General features: G+C 52.7%; 1 protein-coding gene across 3 annotated transcripts in view; it reads right to left on the bottom strand.

The window, feature by feature from the left end:
- The window catches only part of DOC2B (double C2 domain beta), a 51,810-nt gene that overhangs the window by 32,322 nt on the left and 1,706 nt on the right, over positions 1-17,782 (bottom strand). Inside the window, exons 1-3 of one of the 3 annotated variants that reach the window (XM_027806332.2) lie at positions 7,105-7,339; positions 5,587-5,751; positions 3,954-4,496 (exon numbers count right to left, since the gene is read on the bottom strand). In XM_027806332.2, the coding sequence (XP_027662133.1) occupies positions 3,954-4,284 (331 nt within the window). In that variant the 5' untranslated portion in view covers positions 4,285-4,496; positions 5,587-5,751; positions 7,105-7,339. Of the gene's footprint in view, positions 1-3,953; positions 4,497-5,586; positions 5,752-7,104; positions 7,340-17,782 lie in introns of those variants that run through there. The other 2 variants (XM_005439724.3, XM_055726078.1) reach the window with 2 other exon arrangements.

Below are 17,782 nucleotides of genomic sequence, written 5' to 3'. Positions count from 1 at the left end.
GACAGCAGGCGAGACCCAACTCTTCCCAGGTGGCACATTGCCACCTAGCTGGCATTTGCTTATTTTCCTTTGAGAACCAAGCTCCCCCAGTGGTGTGTCACCTGACTGGGTGGAATGCATCCCTGGTGGCTGGAGACCCCAGGGGCCAGGGCTCTGCTCCTGTCACAGGGCACCAGCCAGGGGAACCAAAGATGAGGTGACAGCTGGGTGTCCCCAGGCAGTAGGAGTGAACCTCCCTGCTTCCCAGCCCCAAATCCCTCCTGATCCTCTCAGCTCACAGCAGATGCTAGTGCTGGTCCAACAGCACCAAGCCACTCTTCTGCAGGGTTTGCATCAAACATGCATTTCCCAGCCTCTCCTGCCTCATTCCACCTTCTCAGCAGCTCCGCTGGGGACAAACCTGCTGTGGGAAGAGTCCTGCTCTGTACAGCTTGGGCTCCAGTCCCAGAGCACCCCTGCAGATGGAGGATAGAGGAGGCATAGGGCAGTGATGACTCCCTCTCCCAAGGATGCCAGAGGACTCATCACCATCTGGCTGGCCAGAGGGTGCCAACCACAACCGTGCAAATCCTCACAGAAGCACTGCTGGCGGGTCCTATGGGAAGGGCTGGTTCCATGCGATTCCTGGTGTTCCCAGAACACCAGTCTTGACGTCTCTGCTCATTATCTGCTCTGTTAGCTCCCTGGCCCTGCCTGCTCCTGGCCTCTCACTGCATTCAACAGGCTGGTTACAGCTGCCCTGCAGGGACCACGCTTGTTTTCCTTGCTACCTTCACTGCTCCCCTGAGCACTGTGTTCCTCAGCTCTGCAGGGCTGCATTGTGGTGCCCTGATCCACTGGCCTCAGCCTCATGTGTTCCAGAGCCATCAACCTGAGCCTCTTCGTCAGCCTCCCAGTGACTGGTGTCATCTGCCTGTGGCAGCGGGTCCCCTCCTACCCTACTGCACCTTGGCTGGGTCCCTGCTCATCTCTGAAGGGATCCCACCTGCATCCTGCATCCCTGGGATTCTTGGTTTTGCAAAGGACCAAACATGCATACACACACACACACGTCCCTGGCTCCCTGTGGATGCCAAACCTCTGGGTCAGGTGACCCAACTTGGATGGGAGCAGACACCGATGCTTCTCCCAGGGCTGCTCTGCTCTGGGGCTGCCCACATCCCAGGGAGAGGCTGTCTGGAGGAGGGGAGCTCCTGCCAGCTCCTCAGGCACCTCCCAGAATTGCTGGTGGGGTCAGGAACACAACTCAGCAAAGGATTAAGAAAAGTGGTGCAGAGAGCCAGCCCAGGCGAGCTGCAGCAGGGCACAGGCAGGACCTACCCTGCACCACTCCCTGCAGCCCTACCAGGGGTGCCAGAGGTCAGGCAGCGAGGCTGGCAGCAACACACCAGCCCGATGCCACCCTGCAGTGCTGTGGTGACTGAGCAACACGGCCCTGTCACCCGTCAAGCTGGTGCTGCTGGAAACCCAGAAACACCAGGCTGGAGAAGTAAACCTGGGCAGGAACGAGAGGAGAGTCGGGGAACACCAGACAAATGCTGCATTTCTCCAGGCAGGGGCAGCTCTACCCCTCCCACCCGGTCAGCCAGCACCATTGCTTTGGTGTTGGAGGAGGGAAACTCACAAGCAGATAGGACAAATGGGAAGGAGCCATCCTCTTCTCCTCCCGATGGGTCCTGCCAGGGCAAAATCACTCTCCCCGCACCTCTCCGGGGCTGTGCCGGGAGCATCTCTGCAGCGCAAGGCAAGATGTGCCCCTGCCTGGCAAGACCTCATCTTGTGGGCGCTGCACCCAGGCTCCAAAACCATCACCCCTGGAGACCTCTGTCAACTCCCTGAACCCGATGTGTCACCTGAGGGTACTGCCACCACCTTAACCCCAACACCCTCTTACTGCACAGGCAGAGACAGGTTCCCCAGGGGAAATATAGTGCAGGTGACTAATGCAGCAGCCCTGAATCACCCGCCAGGGAAGTGGGGGAGCTGAAAGACACTCTTCAGTGTAGCTGATGGCTCAAGTCAGGCTGCACAAATCGCCTCCCAGCTCCCTGCCTGGGAAATGGGACCATCGAGCCCTCCTCTGGCTTTGCAACTTGGCTGCTAAACATGGAGGAGCAACAGCCTCATCCTGCACATTTATGCCAGTGTCTTGAGAGCAGCTGGGGTCATCCCGTGCTGTCCCCAGAGATGTGACACTAACAGTCCCACCTCCCTGCTCTGCTCCTGGCACCACTGTGCCTTTGCCAGCTGACCCCCACACACACATACACATCTGGCAGAATAGCCTCAGCAGTTTGCCTGACACCTGTTACACTGCAAGAAACACTCTTCCTAACAACAGCCAGGGTGAGACAAACACCCGCTGGCCCCCCTGCACTGAGCCAAGCCACGCTGGGAGCTGAGCCGCTTCCAGAATCACTGGCAGGGCTGAATGCAGAATGCAGTGCCCTGGGCAATTTCCCCATGAGTCACCCGGTGAAAGCACTGCACCCCAGGGCCCCTGAGCACTTCAGCTCCCACACACACCTCTGCCCCTGAAGCCCAGTTGTTCCCATTTCTATTGCTGGGACAAGCAAAGACAATCTAATAATTAGAGCAGCAAATAACTCAAATCCAGTTAAAGTCACTGTTAACTGCCCGTCTGGGACAAACACGGCTTAGCAGAGATATTCTCCCTGGGAGTGCAGCAGGTCTCACTGCCTCCAGCAACAGCATGACCCCAACGCCAGGATAGGGAGAAAGGGAATGTCAGTCTGGGGCTTGAACCCAGAGCCCCAGCCTCTCTCAGAGCTGTAGCTGGTGGTCAGCAGGCAAAGGGGGCATGGGGGTAGCCGTGCCGCCTTACAGCAAGCACATCGCCTTGGGGAGCTCTCCCTGGGGTCATGCTCTGGGGTCCGGCACAGAGGGCAGCAGCCCAGGCTAGCCCAGCAGCGACAAAGCAATGCCAAGGCAGGGCTGTGACATTTTGCACAGGGAAAGCCACCACCTGCCCGGCGCTGGGCCATAAACAGCTCAGCGTTGTGGGAGCTCAGCCTCCGCCTTCCCCTAAGATGAGCACGCAGCACAACTCAGCAGCACTGACTCGACTCCCTTCCTTAGCATCTCCTGGCTTCAAACTTTTTGCTCAGCCCCATGCAGGATCTGGCCCCTAAAGGCTGGGCTGAATTGAGACCTTGGATTTTAACAGATCTCAAGGAAAGCAATGTTATCTCAGCCACCGTGGCTGGCAGAGCCAGACAGCAGCTGCTTTGCAGCCTGCAAGCTCCACCGAGCTGGGTGGGAAGGACATTTTAGGTAGGGAGGGGTTAAACCTCGCTGCAAACACCTGCATTTACCAGAACCAAAGCCTTCAGTTCAAAAGCCTCCCCATGTCTCCTGCAGAGCTCTGTCTGCAGCTGGAGGGTGAGGAATGACATGCTGGAGTTTGCCGAGGGAGAGGGCAGAGATTTCCCAGGCAGATGTCATTCCAAACAAATCTCCCCTATCTGGAGCTGGGTGATGCTGGCGCGTATTGCCAGCTAATCAGCAGGGTGGCTGGAGCAGGCTGCACCACTGAGACAGATTAACCAAAGGGTCTGAGCCCAGCTGACAGCCTTCGGAAGCAAGGAGCTGAGCAGGGACGAGGCAGAGAAGCGAATCAACCACAACGGCAAAGCACAGCAACTGGTGGCTCTTGGGAGACTTCCCTAGTTTGGGCTCAGCGGCCAGCCTCGCTGCAGCAGGGACACTCCCAGGGCCTCCCTCCACCCAGGGGCAGCACCGGAGCAGTGCTGTGACAGCCTCCCTGGCTAGAGCAGAGGGCTGGTCCCTGCTGCAATGTAATCCCAGGGATGGACAGCATGGCCAGCAGCCAGGAAGGGCACACGGCTCAGTCAACAAGATGGGGGACCAGTGCTAAAACCCACCATCGCCCCCAGCACCCAGCAAACTCCCGTGAAAACTTAGGAACTCACTGCAGTCGTCAGACTCATAGCCCTCGGGGTCCACCACCTCCTCAGGTGCTTGGCACTTGGCTGGCTGCTCGGTGGGTGTCGTGCCATATGCCCCAAAAAGCTGGTCCACGTCTTCATCCTCTTCACGGGGGGCCTCAGCGGGGCTGACAGAGGACTGGCTGACGGTGGAGCGCAGGGCACTGCTGCGGCCGACGGTGGCAGGGAGCCCGCGAGGGAAGCGGGGGAAGTAGTCGGAGATCTGCTTGATGGGTTTGATGGGTCCAGGACAGACGTCAATAGCCATGTGTTCCTGGATACTTATGGTCATTTTCTCTCCTTTTCGGAGTGTCATGCATGCAGCTGTCAGTGCCAAGCCCCCCCGGAGAAGCCCGGACTGCGTGTGAGGGAGCTGTGAAGTTTCTGCCAGTCGAAGTGGAGGCAGGTGAGGGGGGAGGCTCTGGCAGGCACCTTACGTGGTTCTCGCGCCCTGTGCCTCAGATGCCGCACGCATGCTGCTGCCGCCAGCTCTGGCTCTCGCACAGCCCCTGATCCTGCCAGCGCTGCCTGTGAATAAATGAGCGAGACGGAGAGACGGATAAGAGGCAGGGGGTGGGCTCTCGGGTGATGTCACCAGCTAGCAACAAAGCGGTACCCAGCAGCGGAGGAATGAGGGCTGTGGCCAGCCCACCGCCCTGGCCACACAGCTGCCAGTGTGGGCAGGCAGCCCCCTGTCCATTTCCCAGCAAAGCCCCACCATGCCCAGGGGGAGCAAAGAAGTTGGGTTGAGGATCACCTCCCCACACCCGTTCACCCCATCTCCCTGCCAAAGCAGGGTCGGTCCCCACCAGACCTCTCCGAAGGGGGCAAGGTCACCGCACAGGGTCAGGAGCTGCTGTCCCGTTGCGCTGCACCCCAGGCGTGCTGTGGAGGGGGAAAAGGGCTGCCCCAGCCCCTGGCGACTGTGACAGCCCCCATGCCCCCCCAGCTCACTGCGGGGCCGTGCCAGGGAGGTGCTCTGCTGCATACTGAGCAGGGACACAGGTGGCACACTGCCCATTGCCAGCTCCAGTCACAGCGCTGCTCACAGGGGTAGGGGCAGCCCAGATCTGGTGCCCTGCTGCTGTAGCAGACCCCAGCTCACAGCAACAACCCCTCCAGAGCTTAGCACCAGCCAGGTGGGCTGGGCGAGCTGCCCACAGCTTCTGGGGCTGGGAACACACCAGGGACTGAAGTAACACATGGCACTTGCTCGCAGCACAGCCAACACAGCCTCTCCCAACCAGCTTGTGGCTGCTGGCATAGAGCAATGCAGCAGGTAAAGCATCACAGAGGAGTGAGCAATGGGCTGGGCCACGACCCACAGACAGCGTGGCCACACTCAGCACTCCTTTGGCAACCTTTCCGGGAAGGGACAGGGTCCCATAACCAGCTAGGAAGGGGACAGGCTCCCTGCAGCCTGCCACAGGCTCCCTGGAAAATGCTGAGCTGTGGTTTGCTCAGGGAGTTGGTCTCAAACCAGTGTTTTTACCTGATCTCCTCCTGTGTTCAAATCAATAAATCCGTGGTTCCACAAGCTACTGGAAGCAGACTTTTGAGCAAGGAGTGCAGAAGAGAAATGCTGTGAGAACATGGTGCAAAATGCACATAAACTTACCCTGCCCAGGAAAATGTGTCTGAAATATTTTGTAGGGGCAGCTCCCACAGCACAGACTTTCTGCTGGCTCAAGCGTGGTGGGTCTGGCACGAAGCTGGAACACACTGCATGCCCTGGTCACCCATCACCATGTTAAGTTGATCACAGCTGGTACCGCCAGGTAACCTGACAACACACAGATCCTGTATCAATGCACACAGAACTGCAGTCTCCTGCAGGCTGGCTTGCAGATGTCTATTAACAATAAAGCTCCATTATTTGGAGAATTTTTCCCAAAACTCAGTAAAATGACACCCAACCTTTTTATGTAATGACAAATTCAGTTTTCATTCAGATTTTGGTAAATGTTCATGAACATCCCTGACTCATAACATACTGACACTAGGCAAACTAACCTAATTTGCTTCTCTCCAGGAAGCAAACATTTCTCTCCTGAAGCATCCAAACTTGTCATCGCTCTGTACCTAGACACGATGCACACGGATGCTCTAATGACCTGGGAGAACAGGAGACCGCTCAGCCGTTCCTTCTTCTCTCTGCCACATTTTCGCTTCAAGGCAGCTCCCACCTATTGCGTAGAGGTGATCTGTGCTGCTCTACCAGGAGACAAACGGGTCTCTTGCAGCAAGGTCCAACAGCAGATCCAGCCTGAGCCAGCTTAACCCCCTTCCCACATCCAAGGACTCCTAGTATATTAATTTAGATGGAAATGCCACCTGCTTTGCAATCATGTGGTCGAGTCTGAAAACCTCGCAGGTGGCAAGACAATGGGTGGGAATGTAATGGGAGGCACAAAGATCTGCCTCCGGGTTTAGAGCAGTCTGGATGTGCTCATCCACACAGGCTCCACCTTTGGGTGCAGTATCCGGGATGCGGTGTGGACTCAGACAGAACAAAGCAAGAATTGGGCCCGATGCCCAGAAAATAGCAGCAATTCCCTCTAAGAAAGGACAAATAAATAAATAAATAAATAAAGTTACATATGAGAGCCTAATGTCATTATTACCGTTACAAAAGCATCATTATTTCAAATGTTTCCTCAAAGAGCACAAGACCCAAACAGACGAGGGTTTTTTTATAGGTCAGAAAGTCAAGGCTCTGGGAATTAAGGCGAGCCCTCTGCAGCACCCCGAAAGCTGCCCCATACCACTGACAGCCCACAGCTGGGATCAAGGCCCAGCAGCACTGACGGGAGATGCTCAGCTCACCCAGGGATGCAGAGAGCAACCGATGACACAAAGGGCAGGGTGCACGCAGGGACCAGATTAAGGGAAAAGCAAAGACAGAGCTGAAGCAGGCAAACCTTCCTCCTGTCAGGGAAGGACTGGCCCCCAAGGGAGACCCTGTCCCCAAACCTTACAGACTGAAACAAAAGCAAGCAAGCCTTACTGCTAATAGCCCAGATGGAATTATCTAGTCTCTGACCGATCCCAAGCCCAATGAAAGCAGCTGGAGCCTTTCCTTAGCTTTTAATGAGTCCCAAAGCAGCTTGGTTTTGATAAACTACACTTTGCCTACCTTCTCATACTGCCTGAATGTTTCTTCCTAGGCTGCACAGTCCAGTATTTAGTGAGGGCTCCTCAAATGTCGCTGGGGCTGGCTGCACAACCAGGCACCAAGCACTGGCATACACGACACACAACAACACAGAGTATAGAAGGACAAAAATAGATAGTTGGGCTGGGAGACAAAAGCCAGGCTTGGAGATACAAAGCCAGTTTCCAGGTAAAGCTTTTAATTCCCACCGTCTGTCTAATGCCCTGGAATGTGACTTGATTTGATCCCTCACTCTGCCGGGGTGATTCAGAGCTACTGCAGTGCCCACGCACACAGCCTTCATTTCCCTGAACAGGGGAACTGCCTTCCTCGCCAGCCCCACAAGAGGGGAGAGAGGTAGTTTAAATGTTACATTGCTAATTTCAGCAGTGGGACCAACAGCTCTGGCTAGCAGGGAGCAGAGCCACTCTACAGGGGATACCACCTCCCTGCATGAAGGGAGGACATCCTTTAGAGGAGGTGACGGTGGACATCAAAGCAGGAACAGGATGATGAGAAGAGCATATTGTCCCTGTCAACAGCTGTGTTTCCTCCCAGAGGTGTGTGCAAGTTGCTACAAGATCCTGAGCTCAGCACATACGACACTGCACTTTAGCAGCTTGTTCTGAGGTGCAACAGAGAGGTTCAGCTGCTCACAGCAGAGGGCATGGGCTGGTGTGCCAAAAGCATCCCATAATGACAGCTGGGATATGGGATGCAGGAACCACCACCCCAACTCCAACCCAGGCTCAGAAAAGCATCCTGACCTGGGACAGTCCAGACTTCAATTTAAATGCTGTCCTGAACAGGAGCACAAGTGGAGGCTTAAGCACATCCCAAACAAAGCCTGTGCCACTAACACCCCATGCCCTGAGCAGAGCCATGCAGCAGCCCAGCTTCCTTAAGTGACATGGGCCCTGCCAGTGTTACACAAAAGGGCAAATGGAAGGAGCATTCCTACAGCAAACAGAACAGTAGCACACAAATTAAGCACACATCCAGAAATATAGGCTGTCCTCAGGACACACTTCAACCAAGTTTGTTTCAAACACTAAGCATCAAATTCTGCTGTCAGTTACTCCAGGTTTAAATCAACAAGAACAGGGGCTGATTCCAGTTTAATCAATTCCCTTCCAAATGAAAAGTACAGCAGGAGGACTGCACATCCCCATCACTTACCAGAGACTCAATAATTGACCCACCAGTTCTTTATTTAATACTTTGTCAGCTCAAATGCAAACAAATTCACAGAAACCCTCTGCTCTGCTGGTGCTGCTGGAGAAGATGTGAGCCCGAAGAGTGAACAAAGAGATGATGCAAAATTAAGCCTCTGTTTGGAGGAACTACCTTTGGATCTCACTCACCCTTGAACTCAGGGGGACCAACTGCAGGCTGGGAGCGGGGAGGTTTGACAGTCACCCAGGGACGTGACACAAGGCAGCACCAATCTGCACAGCCCTAGCTTGCTTTTTGCTTTTTCCCCGATCATTTTTAAGCCTGGATTAAGCCACCGCAGGTACCCACAACCTTAGGCATGACAGGGCGCCAGGAGATAACACCAGCTCAATCTGACTGCCAAGGCAGGAAGAGGGGATATCAACACTGCCAGCCCAGCTCCGCCAACGCTGCTGGAAGAGACCCCTCCATCCCTCTAGGGTGACTCAGGACCTACTTTGTCTTCAGTCCACCCTGCTGGTAGGTATGAAACATATTTCTTCTTCAAATGAGCTTAGCTCCAGCATGGCTGTGTGCATGAGAAGGGGGTTAATTGAAAAGCAACATGTGCCTTGCTCCTTGGCTCACTCAAGGCACTGTCTTCTGGCTGATGCACAGCTACTGGCAGGGAGGCTACTTCCCCTGAAAGATCTCTGCCCTGGATTGCTGGGGAGGCTTGGCTGAGCCCATCGAGTGCACTGCAGACCCTACCTGGTTAAACACCCTTTGCATTTGCTAAATAAAGCAATAATAATAATGATAACTAGGAAACTTGGTTAAATAATCCTAAGAGGCTTACTCCAGGCTGTGCCGATTAAGGCTCCCCAGCAGTGCTGATATCCCAATGCACCCTAGCCCCCACTGCTCCTCTGCGCGAATAATATTTGAGGTTATCTGTGCTCAAACAGGCCCTGCTAACAACCATCATTTGACCAGATTTAACCAGCAATTACTAGCTGCGAACAAAATCACTGTGGTAAAATACAGCCCACACTCTATTACAAAGCAGACACAAACAAACCCTTTCAGAAAACCAGGCAAAGGGCAAATGCCAGCAAGAAAGAGCCCTCTCCCCTCCAAATATTGCTTAAGGTTCCCAGAGACCTTATGAAATAGCCAACTAGTGGCAGCGGTGGATGGTGCCTTCCTTGCTAGCACTTTGCTACCCGCAGACGGACCTGGAGGACAGGAGGAGGCAGGGAGGCATCTGCTCCCTGTGCATCTTCAGTGCCATTCAGGATGGGCCCAGAATAGCTAAACTTTCAGTAGGGGCTGATGTTTAATGTGTAGCATATGTTGCCATTTCGATGTGAATCCCAAAATAGTTGGTGTTTTGTTTTGTAATTTTAATGCACTGGTTTTTGGAGTCCTGTGAAATGTCTACTCTCCTGTTTGAGGAGGGAACATGCTGTGCATGTGCACCCTGATATACCATTTCCAACACACTATTCACCTGCAAATCAACCAGAGTACATAACCAGCTGCTGTAAATATTGGCTATATGGAGCACATATTAAATACACACAAACTCACTAGGGGTGGATCTGGGTGCAGTGAGAAGAGGAAGCTGCAGGAAAATCCAACTGAACAGTGCACAAGGGGAGGGAGGGCTCCCCCATAGCATTACTGCCCTGCACATGTCTCTCAACGGAGGCTGAAGCCAGTGGGGCCAGGGAGCAGCTGGGCAGCCCGCAGGTAGGGCATCCTGCCAGCAAGGCACCAGGCAGCTCTGCAGCTGCACAAGCATGGCCCATGCACCCACTGCTCCCCAAAACCAGGGCAGGACCAGGGGAACCCCCATGCCATGCACCCATCTAACCTGCAGAAGCAAACATGCATTCCCATGGCTGATCTAGCTGCTTTGGGGAGTCTTCCATCGGCAGAGAGGGGAGGCATCATGAGCTGCCTGTGCTGGCAGGCAGCAGTACCCAGATCACTCTGCTGGGTTAGAAACGTGGGATGATTTCGGTTCAGCCCTTGACAGAAACGCAAGCCACATTCCTCACTCCAGTAACACCACTGCATCATGCTGTCTTGCAGCCAACACCTACCAGAGGAAACAAAACTTGCAGAAGAGAGGGACCAGGGCAGCCCAAGGCAGGACTCTAAGCCCCAGCTGCTCCAAAATGCCCTCCTGCACAACACCCCCCTAACTGCCTTCATCCTGCTTCACCCTTGCTGACATCCCATCTTGGGACACAGCGCTGTCCAGGGCTCAGTCCTCAGGGATATTTTCTTAGGAATGAGCCTTTTTTGCATTTTTCCTTTTATTTCCCTCATGGTCCTTGGGTTCCCCTTAACTCCAGAGCCTTAGTAGGGGTTTGCCATTGAAAGGCCAGGCAAAGCCACGTTTTTGCATCGTGCTGGCTCTTTTTGTTATGTGCCTGTAAGCTAAACGCAGACCCAATCCCTTGCTTTCAAGGGAGGGTAGAGTTCTGTGTAGCATCAACTCTTATTAGGCTAATTTTATCTGTTCTCAATGCCTTTCCAAGCTGGAGTCAATGTCCTCTGAGATTATCCAGCTGGCTTGTCTTAGTAGTTTTACCTGCTTTTACCTCTTCCCTTCCTGACTGTCTCCCAGCTGCAGGAGGATGACAACATCACTTCTCAAGACTTTCCAGGCAGCCAGCAGTGAAGTCCAGTGTTTATTCTGCAGCAGCACCTTACTGTACAGCAGCTGGGACAAGCAGCTAGTGTGGCCTGGGGAGCTGCACTCAGGCTGGGCACTGCTGCCTCCTGCACACCCAGCTCTTCAGACTCCATAGATGTCCAGAAACAGAATTAACATCAGCACTTCGGGCCCAGCCCTGTTGCCATGGAAATTGGTAGACTTTCTGCTCACAGTTTGGTGGGAGGAGGCATTTCAAGAGTCACCACTAGCTTCCAGAGTTAACGCACGCAAAGCCAAGCAAGGGCAGAAAGCAGCCGAGCTTTGCAGAGGCAAGGGGAGGACTGCTCCTACCCCATGACCCAAGAATTTGGAGCTGGCTGCAAGCAAAGGGAAAAGGCCACCAGTAACTGGCGGCATCAAGATGCTGCACATTGAGCTCCAGGGATTCATGAAATAACATCTTGGTTTTGCAGAATTAAAGAGCAATTTGGCTGCATTAAGAGAGCATTATAGCTGCTCGTCTCCCACATACACATCAGGCTAACGAAATCCTGTCAAAAGCAATCTAACCAAAGCCCCCGTTTCGTGCTGATACTTCGTGCAGTAAATGTACCTGTCACAGCCCTGCAGTGGCTGGCGGAGCTCTGTCCTGGCTGCTGCTCCTCCTGGCTACTGCCTGCCTGGCTGGGAATTGTCCTGCCCATCCCTGGATCATGAAGCTCAAATCAGCCTTGGTGAGCTGCAAGAGAATCAGCTGCTGGGGCTGCTAGGGTATTTTGCTGGCCCCATCCACAAATCCCACATATCATGTCAACATTGCAAAAAGCAATGCAAACGAAAGAGCAAAATGAAAGGCCTGGAGTCATGCAAGGGTAAATCTGTATCTACTATGGGGTCAGGCTGCTGGGGGGGCAAAGAGCCCCAGCTTCCCTGAACTGGGCAGGGCTGTTCATGCTTGCACCACAGAGACAAACTCGTTCTTTTGGGACTGCAAAACCCCCCGTGTATATACTCACAGGAGGTACCCGAGGGAGCAATCCTGCTGGCTGGGGAGGCAGCAGGGTCATGTGCTGAGCCCTTCCCCGGGGCAGGCAGCTCTAAGCTTTTCATGGCTGCCAGCCGGCACAAAGCTGCAGGAGCAGCCGGCAACGAGGAAGCCCTGCAGTGCCCCGGCAAGTGGCTACACTGGCACCTGCGGGTTAGCAGCAAAGAAATTGAGGCCACAGCCGAGACAAGCAGACTCCTGCCCAGAGAGCAGCTTTACTGGCGGCACTGAGGAAGGCAATCCAGCCTGCAGGATCCCTCTCCTCAGATCTACGGGCTATTTAGCTGTTTGACCTTATGTCACCCAACTCAAGGTGACGCACAACAAATTTCCATTCTACCATGGGGAAGCCCAAGCATTTTCCAGCTCTGTAGTGAACCAGGGAAAAAAAAAACCAAACAACTGCAAAGCAAGGGATAGCCATCAGCCAAAAAAGGGGAGATGGAGGGAGAGGTGGACAGGTACAGGGGCATGGTTCAAAATACAAACAGGATTATACCCATCTGAGGGGGGGCTCCTCCCAGGTCATTAAGCAGCCAGATGAGTCACTAGATGGCCCTGCTAGTCCTGTTCATCTGATCACAGTGATGGGATATTAAGAAATGCTAGTTTAGCTACTCTACAGGCTCTCAGCTGTGAAATCTGCTCCAAGGCTCCTTCTGGGAGGAAGAGCTTCCCGAGGAGAGCATGGCAGCCAGGTGGTACCTTGGCCAAGCATCTGGAGGGGACTCCCCAGAGCATGTAGCACCTCCAGGCCTTGCCAGGCATACAAACGGTCCTTCCTGGTCTTGCCATGACCTGGGCGTCCCCTTCCCCTCCCTGAGACCAGCTTCACTTAGAGACACTGCAAGTCCCTGCCTCAGCGTAATCACGTTGACAGTGATGGGTGCAAGTGCCAGGGAACCATATTAATGAACATCGTGTTGCTAGATAATCATGACATTAGCATTATTGGATTAGAACATTTCCATAATTTGGGCACGAGCTGCTACCTGCATTGAGACATATGTTTACATGAATCTACATCCATTTGCATTGCAATGAAGCTCCTCTGACTGCAACATCAGCAGCTTTCTAGGTGACCAGTCATGGCCATTGGCAGCTCAACCCCAGGGACCATCTCCTGCTGTCAGGCACAATCCCGGGCCACTCAGATACTAAAAACCTAGCAACATTTTTCCTCCTCAGGATCCTGCTCTCACAGGTTACACCTCAACTGGGATAGACATGCCCCTTGCAGGGGTCAAAAGCAACACAACCCCAGCCCCAGCATCAGGGTCACCCAGGGTAAAACTGTCACCTTCCCAGTCCCCATGGACTCTTCCTGCCTCCTGAAAGCTCAGCTTCCAGGTCCCAGGATAAGGGCAGTTAAGCCCACCCTACCCACAGCTTGAAAAGAACACAATAAAACACTCCCAGCAGGCTGCGAAGCTTGGAATTTAAGAGGCCAATAAAGGGAACCCAAAATGAACTCTTTTCTCTTTTTTTTTTTTTTTTAAAATCACATGATCTTTGATTCAATTACTTCATTTTACAGGAAGGGGGAGAGAGATTCAATTACTTGATTCCTGATTTCTTAACATAGAAATATGGACTCTGCAACTGTGGACCACAGAAAGGCAAAAATCCCTTCAAAGCCGCACTGCAACAATTTGGTGGCAACATCAGATTTATAGGGCTGTAAGAAATAAGCAGTTTCCCCTCCTGGCCTTCTCAGCAGAACCTGCTCCAGCATTAAAGTAGTGCAGTAGTATCTGAGCGCAGAGTCCTGCAGCCCACCCACAAAATTACAGGGCAAGAGGCATTCAGCGGGCAACAGAGCAGCTGCCTGACTGTATGGCCTCAAGTGCTTTTCTAACGTAGAGCTGCACAGGGAGTTACCAAGTCCCTTCACAGGCCTGGTAATTACAAGTTGGGAGGGACCAGGAGGTGCACGCTTACTCCCTGGGCATCTCTAGCCCCAGAAATTGCTGCTTCCAAACACTGACATGAGAACAGACAAAAGGAGTGGCCCATCAGTGTCCAAACCATTTCCATCAAGACTTGGAGTAACCACAAATCTTGCCACCACTGAAAGCTTTGCAAATTACAGTGACTTATCTCCAGGCACTGGCCTGCAAGATGCAAAGAGCTAAACCCCAAAGTGCCCTTGGGATTAAACACGCCTGAACCAATCAATGGCAACAAGAGCTGCAAATCCTGCAGGTAGCTCTGTGGGAAGTTTGCTGGGATGTGGTGAGCCGCAGCAGCCCTCTCTCCCCTTAGTTAGTGCAGGTAGCGATACTGCCACATAAATAAAAGCACTGTCCAGATGAGATCATCTGGTATTTTTGATGGTTGTTTACCCAAACTAATCCACATCCGCTTGGTTTCTTTCTAATTCCTGCATTTGAAAAAACGGGAAAGTAGCAGCATTGAAAAGCCGCTCACTTGGGGGAATCTGAGCACAGAGGACCCCCACTCCCAGCCACACTGTGCCCAAACGAGTCCTTGTCCCATCTCACAGCCAGGCTGGCCATGTGCTTGCCAGCTGGGCTGCACAGCATCTCCCCAGCAAAACACAGACCAGCCCCATCGCTGTGGCACAGAGGTAGGCAGCCTGTCCTTGCCCTGCACAGCTCCTACTCACCACCTCTGCCATACCTCTGCCACCACCTCATACAGCTTCAAAGTCTGGCATTTAGCACATCTCTGGTCTAACCACTCAAGTTATTAAATGGGGACATTTTAACTTGTAAAAAACATACCAAGACCCTTGGCTGGAAGGCAGCTGAGAAGCTCCTGGTGGCTTGAGCGAACTTTTATCCTTTATTTTAAGTAGAGTGCATTGTATTCACTCCAAAGTGGTGCTCAGTTCCCACATATGGAATCTTTTGGATTCACAAAACGCACAAGAAAAAGAAACAAACCTGGCAGAGAGGTTAGATGGACTCCATCTCAATGGGAGGGAGAGCACCAGAAATTCTGCTGAAAAAATTCTGCTTGGAGGAAGAACACGTCTGCATATGATTGTGTCATTAGGTGCTGATGCCAATGGCTAATGCCTAATGACTCCGTGTCACAAGCAACAGAAGGTGGGAGCACAACACGATGGCAACAGGAGGAGGGAACGTTCTGGTGGGTGCATTGCTGCCAGGATATGGGCTCAGGCAGGGGCAGAGCACTTACATGATTAATGACCATGTAGATGGGACACTGAATCAAGGCTGCCTGGGTGTTTGATCAGCCCAGGGTTGTTAGCACGGCTCACAGCTGGAGACATGAGATAACAGGAGAAAATTAAACCCCTTTTTCTCCTTTCCTTACCTCTCTACCAGGCCTGTCTCAGGAAAGAGAAAGGAGGGAGGAAAGGAAGCCACATAAATTAGGTCCACTGCTGTACAGCCTCTAGCCCTTTACCTCCTCTTGCCTTCGCTGGGGATGTTGGACCTCCAGCAAAGGCTGTCAGGCAGAGCCTGGGAGATGCAGTGATACAGCCCCTGGCACAGGAAGGGAAAGAGCCCAGGGAGCAAGGCGGCTGTGATTTCCAGCTAGGAAGGAGCAAGCACAGCACAGCTCCAACTTTTGCTCTGATATTCCTGGACAAGCCCTACACAGAGCTGAAACAAGGCAGCACCACGACAGCAAAAGCCAGTGCTGGGAGCAGGCAGCTGTGCTCTCATGACTGCTGCCTGGGTGGAGGAGGAGGACCAGCCCAGCGCACAGCTCTTGCTGTCCTTGCATGGTGGTTTGCAGACCCTGAGCAAGGTGGGGCTGAGCTCCTTGGAGTATCCCTGCCCTGCTGCATGTGCTTCCATGGGCTGCTCTCCTGTTGAACAAACCCCCATTCTCTGCCCTTCCCACACGCTAGTGTCTCACCCACCTCCTAAACACATCAGTGTGGGATTGAGCCCATACTGCAAGAATCTGATTCCTGCAATGCTTCTCTCTCCACAGAGGCAACGAAACGGGCTGCATCTGATTTCTTCCCTTCCTTTCCAGTCCTTTCACCCTCCTTTCCCTGTCTTCGAGGAACAGATGCACCCATTCATAACCATGCAAAAGAAAGTGCATTATTTGCTTTTCCAACTGCAGTGCAGCTGGTAAAGCACAGGAGGGAAAATTATGTTTTGTATGAATACACAAATTATCTGCACTGATCTTATTACACTTGAATGGCAAACTGACAGAAAAGGAAAACATGAAAGAAAAAGGCATTGTTTGGGCTGCACCAACGTAGCATCATTATTGTTTATCCTCTCCAGCCACTCCATCATCCTAATCCCACCGTCTCCCACAGTGACAGGTCAGTAACAGCGATCTGCTAAGTAGTATGATACAGAGGCTGCCAGCATGAATACAGGCAGGGTGCAAACCCAGCAAGGCAATGCCTGGGACACAGCAGCACCTCTGGATGTCTCACCTGCAATTCCCAGGCAGGTCCAGGCCAAGTATCCAATAACTCACAAACATTATCAGCATTAAAAAGATCCATGTTACAGTAGTACAAATTAGCGTCAGTGCTGGAATACACAGGGGTGATACAGAAACAAAGGCTCAGTAATTTGCTAACCCAAATCCTCGCAGAGATATTCTTATTCACAACACTAATAAATCCCCAAAGTGCACAGCAGAGCTGTGCAAGAGCGGGCACACAGGGCAGAAGGCTACACTGTGCCCTGAGAATCATCCCTTACATAGGACCAACATGCATGGCTCTGTGCAGGCTCAGCACCTCACACCAACCATCCTGGCTCACCAAGGCAGCACTGGAACGTGCAGAAAAACATGAGCAGCTCATGCAACCCAGGACAGGGCAACCCTCACATTCAACCCCTTGGAGAGGGGCTGGATTTGTATCCTCACCACGTGGCTGAGCCCACTGCAGGGAGCTGAGCTTGTCCTCCCTCCCCAGCCTTTCACCAATGCAGCAGGGAGACAAACCTTCCTTCTAAGATTTCCATGCAGTGAATGACCTCTGTGCTCCAGGAGGACAGGAACCAAAAAACATGATTAAACACATTAACTCCACTACACAATACTTTGTTGAAATAGCTTTGCAATCCCTTAAAAGCATCCACAACCGAAGAGGGCTCAGACAGGACAGTGCAGGCAGCTCCTCCCCAGTGCAGGGGCATCTGATTAGCCCAGGTGACAATACCAAGTTCCTCATGGTACAGACAACACAGCAATTCCAGCAAGTATAGAAAAGCAATCACAAGGTGGAAATTCAAACAGAACACAAGTCACCTGCTATCAAAACAGGAAAAATCTGGCAAGTTTCCTACTTAGCACTTACTACATCAAGGCTGCTCAATGATGCTAATTAAAGAGGTACCTCCCAGCCATAGCCAGAAAGATTTATATCCCTAATTTGTGTTTCTCAAGTTTATTTTTCTGTCCTCCGAGGCACCATTTTAATGGCCATGGTGTGACTGCTTGGAGGAGTTTAATTTTGCATGAGTGTCATTTGAAGATGAAGGTCTGTCCCATAAGTGGTTTGATGATTGCTCACCCAGGGCCCCAATCCTGCCCCCTGCTCTCCCACAGTGGGGCTCAGCTGTTCACCGAGATTTTCTTGGTCCCTTGAGCTTGGCTTCACCAGCAGAAAAATAAATAACACTGGGCTCAGCTGCTCTCAGTGATCCAGCTGCTGTCTCCATCTAGGAGCTGGGTATGTATCAGTCTGGGGGCTCTTTTGGGGGTGAATGAGCCTCAAAAATATTCAGCGCAGCAGCAGCTAAGCTAGGGACACTGTGCAGGGTTGTTAGTAGAAAGCAGCACAGTACTGGCAAAGCAAGGACCCGTCT

This window comes from Falco cherrug, chromosome 1, assembly GCF_023634085.1.
Source record: "Falco cherrug isolate bFalChe1 chromosome 1, bFalChe1.pri, whole genome shotgun sequence".
In the NCBI taxonomy this organism is placed as follows: Eukaryota; Metazoa; Chordata; class Aves; order Falconiformes; family Falconidae; genus Falco; species Falco cherrug.
The sequence above is the reverse complement of the archived record's forward strand: the minus strand, read 5'-3'. Positions and strand labels throughout refer to the sequence as shown.